This window comes from Sander lucioperca, chromosome 13 (assembly GCF_008315115.2).
Source record: "Sander lucioperca isolate FBNREF2018 chromosome 13, SLUC_FBN_1.2, whole genome shotgun sequence".
NCBI lineage: Eukaryota > Metazoa > Chordata > Actinopteri > Perciformes > Percidae > Sander > Sander lucioperca.
This window is the reverse complement of record NC_050185.1, coordinates 36,333,554-36,341,053: the sequence shown is the minus strand read 5'-3', so window position 1 is coordinate 36,341,053 and position 7,500 is coordinate 36,333,554. Positions and strand designations below refer to the sequence as shown.

At 45.3% G+C, this 7,500-nt stretch overlaps 2 protein-coding genes across 4 annotated transcripts in view; one reads left to right on the top strand and one right to left on the bottom strand.

Moving 5' to 3' along the window:
- LOC116036424 (bromodomain-containing protein DDB_G0280777-like) overlaps positions 1 to 7,500 on the top strand; it is a 1,700,590-nt gene that overhangs the window by 623,919 nt on the left and 1,069,171 nt on the right. The gene's annotated exons all lie outside the window — the stretch shown is intronic.
- ncf1 (neutrophil cytosolic factor 1) overlaps positions 1 to 7,500 on the bottom strand; it is a 17,484-nt gene that overhangs the window by 6,523 nt on the left and 3,461 nt on the right. For all 3 annotated transcript variants that reach the window (XM_031320566.2, XM_031320564.2, XM_031320565.2), the window contains 3 exons: positions 2,565 to 2,730; positions 648 to 706; positions 383 to 505 (listed from right to left, as the gene is read on the bottom strand). In XM_031320566.2, the coding sequence (XP_031176426.1) occupies positions 383 to 505; positions 648 to 706; positions 2,565 to 2,730 (348 nt within the window). The remainder of the gene's footprint in view (positions 1 to 382; positions 506 to 647; positions 707 to 2,564; positions 2,731 to 7,500) is intronic.

Genomic DNA, 7,500 nt, shown 5'->3' with positions numbered 1-7,500 from the left:
TGGAAATACACACACTGACTTTAATGGAAACCTAATGACTCCGTCGATGTTCCGGAGACATTACGAAGACGTTACGAAGACGTTACGAAGACGTTAGGAAGACGTTACGAAGACGTTACGAAGACGTTACGAAGACGTTAGGAAGACGTTACGAAGACGTTACGAAGACGTTACGAAGACGTTAGGAAGACGTTACGAAGACGTTACGAAGACGTTACGAAGACGTTACGAAGACGTTATGAAGACGTTACGAAGACGTTACGCATCCAGTGGAAATTGCCGGTTAGAGCACCTTTAACCAGTGGATTCAGCATTCGGCCGAACCCCATAAATCTGGATTCGGTGCATCCCTAGTCAGAACGTATAGCGTAAGTCTTCTCACCGTTCTGATTCTTCTCCACGATCTCCACCAGGTCTCCGGTGTGCAGGTCGATCTCGTGTTTGGACGTCTTGGTGAAGTCAGCGATCGCTCGGTAGGTGTCCAGAATGATCGGGCCGGAAATCTCTGAGAGGTAAAACACACAATTATCTCTTCTGGTTTCAGGACGCACGCCTGCAACTGCAGTACCGGCGTACAAACACCACTGGGACGTTACCACGGGAAACATGTGCCTCTAAAGGACATTTAGGTTTAACGTGACTCTTACCGGACGCATTGCCTCTGGCCAGCTCCCGGGACTCCACAAACGTCTCGTTTCTTTTCAGGCTGGAGAGAAAATCATGATTTTGTTATTCATGCTTCTGTGTGTGTGTGTGTGTCTATGTGTGTGTGTCTATGTGTGTGTGTGTGTGTGTGTGTGTGTGTGTGTGTGTGTGTGTGTGTGTCTGTGTGTGTGTGTGTGTGTGTGTGTATGTGTGTGTGTGTGTGTGTGTGTCTCTGTGTCTCTCTTTGTGTGTGTGTGTGTGTGTGTGTGTGTGTGTGTGTCTGTTTGTGTGTGTGTGTGTGTGTGTGTGTGTGTCTCTGTGTCTCTGTGTGTGTGTGTGTGTGTGTGTGTGTGTGTGTGTGTGTGTGTGTCTGTTTGTGTGTGTGTGTGTGTGTGTGTGTGTCTATGTGTGTGTGTCTATGTGTGTGTGTGTGTGTGTCTCTGTGTCTCTGTGTGTGTGTGTGTGTGTGTGTGTGTGTGTGTGTGTGTGTGTGTGTGTGTGTGTGTGTGTGTCTCTGTGTCTCTGTGTCTCTGTGTCTGTGTGTGTGTGTGTGTGTGTGTGTGTGTGTCTGTTTGTGTGTGTGTGTGTGTGTGTGTCTATGTGTGTGTGTCTATGTGTGTGTGTGTGTGTGTGTGTGTGTGTGTCTATGTGTGTGTGTGTGTGTGTGTGTGTGTGTGTGTGTGTGTGTGTGTGTGTCTGTTTGTGTGTGTGTGTGTGTGTGTGTGTGTGTGTGTGTGTGTCTGTGTGTGTGTGTGTGTGTGTGTGTGTGTGTGTGTGTGTGTCTCTGTGTGTGTCTGTCTGTTTGTGTGTGTGTGAGTATGTGTGTGAGTGTGCGTGTGTCTGTGTGTGTGTGTGTGTGTGTGTGTGTGTGTGTGTGTGTGTGTGTGTGTGTGTGTGTGTGTGTCTCTGTGTCTCTGTGTCTCTGTGTGTGTGTGTGTGTGTGTGTGTGTGTGTGTGTGGTGTGTGTGTGTGTGTGTGTGTGTGTGTGTGTGTGTCTCTGTGTCTCTGTGTCTCTGTGTGTGTGTGTGTGTGTGTGTGTGTCTGTGTCTCTGTGTCTCTGTGTGTGTGTGTGTGTGTGTGTGTGTGTGTGTGTGTGTGTGTGTGTGTGTGTGTGTCTCTGTGTCTCTGTGTGTGTGTGTGTGTGTGTGTCTCTGTGTCTCTGTGTCTCTGTGTGTGTGTGTGTGTGTGTGTGTGTGTGTGTGTGTGTGTGTTTGTGTGTGTGTGTGTGTGTGTGTGTGTGTGTGTGTGTGTGTGTGTGTGTTTGTGTGTGTGTGTGTTTGTGTGTGTGTGTGTGTGTGTGTGTGTGTGTGTGTGTGTGTGTGTGTGTGTGTGTGTGTGTGTCTCTGTGTCTCTGTGTCTCTGTGTGTGTGTGTGTGTGTGTGTGTGTGTCTGTGTCTCTGTGTCTCTGTGTGTGTGTGTGTGTGTGTGTGTGTGTCTCTGTGTCTCTGTGTGTGTGTGTGTGTGTGTCTGTGTCTCTGTGTCTCTGTGTCTGTGTCTCTGTGTCTCTGTGTGTGTGTGTGTGTGTGTGTGTGTGTGTGTGTGTGTGTGTGTGTGTGTGTTTGTGTGTGTGTGTGTTTGTGTGTGTGTGTGTGTGTGTGTGTGTGTGTGTGTGTGTGTGTGTGTGTGTGTGTGTGTGTGTGTGTGTGTGTGTCTCTGTGTCTCTGTGTCTCTGTGTGTGTGTGTGTGTGTGTGTGTGTGTCTGTGTCTCTGTGTCTCTGTGTGTGTGTGTGTGTGTGTGTGTGTGTGTGTGTGTGTGTGTGTGTGTGTCTCTGTGTCTCTGTGTGTGTGTCTCTGTGTCTCTGTGTGTGTGTGTGTGTGTGTCTGTGTCTCTGTGTCTCTGTGTCTCTGTGTGTGTGTGTGTGTGTGTGTGTGTGTGTGTGTGTGTGTGTGTGTGTGTGTGTGTGTGTGTGTATACTGACGTGTTTGGGGCTGGGGGGTTCTCGTCCTCTGCTCTGACTTTGAGGAAGTGTGTGAGCAGTTTGCAGCGGGAGATGTGAGGCGGTAGGTTGATGAGTAGGTGGCAGTACTCGGTCAGCGTGCTCTGCCGGGTTTCCGGAGACTTCTCGCTGTACAGCCAGCGCGGCGCTGCGGACACAAACACACGCACGTCACTCACAGGTCGGATTGGCCATCTGGCATTTCTGGCAAATGCCAGAGGGGCCGGACCATTTTTTTAAATGTGGGCCGGTCTTGTTGTGTAATATTAAGCATTTGGCCAGTCAGCAACGGCCGGCCTGGTCCCGAGATGGGCCGACCGACCCAATCAGAGGTTACTTAAATTGGGACGTTCAGTCAAAATCAAACACGTCACCTTCAAACGGGATCTCTGTTTGCAGTGTTCAGGCTGTACCGGACCCTCCCGGTGACCATGCTGCTCTGGGGGACCGGCTGCTGACGGGCGCAGAGCTTCGCTGGAGCTCTGACTGCTGTCCGTCCGCGCGGCCGTCTGACGGCATCAGTATTAAATTGAGACAGTTTCATTACCGGTTAAAAACGTCTCGTTATCGTGTTAAATAGTAGTCTAATTCTGTGTTTTGGTACAGTTGGTTTTAACACCTGATGTGAAGTGTAGGCCTACAGGAGTACACATGACAACCCTGAACAAGCAGCGTCGCTCTGCTCCGTCTTTCTGCTGTGCCCCATTCACGTAGTGTTTACACTATGGAGGTTAAACTCTGCAATTAATCCACAGTTCACATGTATGCATGAACTGTGGTGGTCCGTTACACTGTAGTCTCAACATCACTGATTAAGTAGCCTAAGTCAATCCTACATTTTTCAACTTGGGAGCAAAACATGCTTATAAAAAAGTGACCATAAAGTCCTGTTCATGCTAATTAAACAACAGGACTTTGTGGTCAAGTGTTGTCGTATCGGCCCGTGTCCCGGATGTGAAAGCCCCCTCACTGGACTGCTGAATATAATAATATTCCATTATATTTTGTATTTTAAATTGTTACCTGCCACCAACATTTTGTGCTTTCCTTGCCATAAATATTGACATTTTTACCATAAAATGGTGCCTCAAAATGTGTCAGAATGCAGGAATTGAAGTCTTTTACCCTCAAAATGTCCTGGGGGAGACCAGACCCCGCGCTTTATGTGGTCCCCCAAAGACCAATACTGAGCAAGGAAAACCCTGAAGTATCATCACAGACAGACATAACAACATTAAAATGTCAGAGTTAGAGAGTTAAAAAGGATGAAAAGATGGAGAACCAGACAGACAATATGTACAGTATCAACAGAGAGAAACACGGACAATAAAACAGACAGACAGACAGACAGACAGACAGACAGACAGAGAGGCAGACAGGCGGACAGACAGACAGACAGACAGACAGACAGGCAGACAGACAGACAGTGACAACAAAGACCAACATACTGTAGAGAATGACAGTAACAGCATAAACAGATTTGTTATAAACGTGTGCTTTTTAAAAAGTAGTAAGCATTGTTTGCCAGTTACATTAAATGTTTAAAAATCAGTTACATGAGGTACTGCTGATATTATTTCACCATCTGTACACACATGTAATTAGTGAATGCACGTGTCTGTGGGGGGGGCTGCATGGTGATGTGGGCTGGTGGGTCCCAGTCCGCCCCTGGACACACTGTTCAACAGGATGATCCTCTCCCATATGTGTGTGTGTGTGTGTGTGTGTGTGTGTGTGTGTGTGTGTGTGTGTGTGTGTGTGTGTATATGTGTATGTGTGTGTGTATGTGTGTATGTGTGTGTGTCTGTGTGTGTTTGTGTGTGTGTGTTTGTGTGTGTCTCTGTGTGTGTGTGTGTGTGTGTGTGTGTGTGTGTGTGTGTGTGTCTCTGTGTGTGTGTATGTGTGTCTCTGTGTGTGTGTGTGTGTGTGTGTGTGTGTGTGTGTGTGTGTGTGTGTGTGTGTGTGTCTCTGTGTGTTCCCTTTTCATTGACAGCAGGTGTGAAGAAAGGAGCCGTGACATTGAGCAGGTCTGTTCTCCGTTAACGTGGAGGTGTTCAGGAAACAGAAGTACCTACTTTCCTCTTTGCGAAAGCTTCGTTACCAAACTAAACTTGATGCAACGGAGAGAAAGAGAAGCAACGACGAAACCTCAAACCTGACGCAACAGCACCAAGTTCCACCTCTTGAAAGCAGGGCTGGACAGTAACGAAGTACATTCACTCAAGAACAGTTTTATCCTTTTAGTTTACCGTGAAAAAAAATCACCATCACCAAACTCCACCAGACTCCATGTAAATAATCAGGACTTTAGTGTGTGTGTGTGTGTGTGTGTGTGTGTGTGTGTGTGTGTGTGTGTGTGTGTGTGTGTGTGTGTGTGTGTGTGTGTGTTTGGACCCTATTCTCCCATGTTTTTGTGTCTAAGTGACTGAACAACTATCTTTGAAATTGGTCCAGTATTAAGTGAGAATGCTGCCAAACTCCACCAGACTCCATGTAAATAATCACTACTTTTATCATTGTAAAACACACTTCATTCAAAGTGGACAGAAACTAAATAAAACTACCAAAAGCCGTCTTGGTTCATCTTTCCACTGTTCCAACAATCACCACTCTGGTTTGGTTGAAAAAAAACCTTAATTCAACCATTTACATGTGGAAATATGCTGGCTCTATAGACGCTAAAAGTCCTGATTATTTACATGGAGTCTGGTGGAAATATACTGGCTCTATACACGCTAAAAGTCCTGATTATTTACATGGAGTCTGGTGTAGTTTGGTGATGGGGATGATTCATGTTAAACAAAAAGGTTAATGATGGGAAATTAAGTTGTCCTGCCATGTTGAAGTGTGTTCAGACTGAGCTGATGTGTGTAAGTGATGTGAACAACAATCTCTGAAACTGGTCCAGTATTAAACCAGAACCAAGCTGTAATGTAACCCTACAGGACTAATGTTCAGCAGCAGTTAGAATCACTAAAAGTTCTGTTGTTGCTGCTGACAGACTCAGATTATTATTCTAAGTGTCTGACAACATTATGGGATGGATCCCTATAGAGATAGACCTTTTAGTTAAAGAGTAAGATCCTTTTAGTTTAACATGAAACAGACCCGAAATCACCATCACCAAACTACACAAGACTCCATGTAGATAATCAGGACTTTTAGCGTGTATAGAGCCAGCATATTTCCACCAGACTCCATGTAAATAATCAGGACTTTTAGCATGTATAGAGCCAGCATATCTCCACCAGACTCCATGTAAATAATCAGGACTTTTAGCATGTATAGTATGAAGGTAAATATGGTGCAAAAAGGGAGAGCTTGTAGAATACAATGTGAGAACTTGCAGAACAAAAAATCTGAACTTGTATGTTAAAATTTGCACTTGTAAAAATGTTATTTGCACTTGTAAAAATGTTATTTGCACTTGTAAAAAATATTCACACACATGTGATCTGAATTTGAAGTCATACAAAGAAAAAAAACATGAGAGCTTGTAAAAAAAATCTGAACTTGTAAGTTGAAATTTGCACTTGTAGAAAATGTTCACACACCTGTATTCTGAATGTGAAGTTACAGAAAAAATATTCACAAATGTGTAGATTGATATTTACATGAACACAATGACAGCTGCAAACTTATAATGCAACATTTACTCGTATACTTTTTATTTTACTCTGGTTCATTTTCCATCACAACCACAACTCAGTGATTACAACCTCTGGAATCTGTCACTGCAACTTCACATATGAGCTCTCTCGCATCACAAAGTGGCCAATCTGCGCACCTCGACTTTCACAACACTCTTGACGAGACATTTGGTGCAAAACTAATTAGTACCTGTGGACTTAGGCTGTGGAGCTCTGAGCTAACAGAACGGGAAAATCAGGGTTTCTATCGCCAGATGAGGGACAACTCTGTCCGGCTTATATATGTAGCATGGAAGCTTGGTGGAATAGCATGCTAGCGTTAGCTAACTAACAGCCAGCCCACTTCTAAATAAATACCTTTTAATTATCTAAACACTTTTTAACAGTCAAACTAAAACACTGGCGGTGAGCTCCACGGCCTGCAGCCGCAGACGGACTGTCATCAGTGGGGATCGACCAGCGTAGCAACATTGCTTTTGCCAGAAAGCTTCGCTGCCGACCTCGACCTGCAGTCGGAGCTCCAGCGGGACACGGAGAGCCCCACATCCGGTAGCAGCGGCCCATCCCCCGGCCATGACCAGAGCTTGCTTTGCTGATGTTGTGCATCCCTGCTAAGAATTGCACCCGCTTGGGCAGAAACAATAATTTCTGCAGAATTCATTGCTGCCGAAAATTGCATCTAGGTAGCAAGGAAATGCTACTACAGAGTCTGATAAAACATTGATGTCTCTAAACCTTCTAAAATCCTAATCATTATTGATGAACATGACAAAGAGATTTACTATTGCCTAGTTTTTAAACAGTACTTTGCCTTATAAAATCATTATTTTCCCCGAGTGGATGCAATTCTCGGCAGGGATGCGAAACTTGGCACCTGTTACCCACTGATGACGGTCCGTCTGCGGCTGCAGGCCGTGGAGCTCACCGCCAGTGTTTTAGTTTGACTGTTAAAAAGTGTTTAGACAATTAAAAGGTATTTATTTAGAAGCGGGCTGGCTGCTAGTTAGCTAACGCTAGCATGCTATTCCACCAAGTTTCCATGCTACATAAATAAGCCGGACAGAGTTGTCCCTCATCTGGCGATAGAAACCCTGATTTTCCCGTTCTGTTAGCTCAGAGCTCCACAGACTAAGTCCTCAGGTACTAATTAGTTTTGCACCAAATGTCTCGTCAAGAGTGTTGTGAAAGTCGAGGTGCGCAGATTGGCCACTTTGTGATGCGAGAGAGCTCATATGTGAAGTTGCAGTGACAGATTCCAGAGGTTGTAA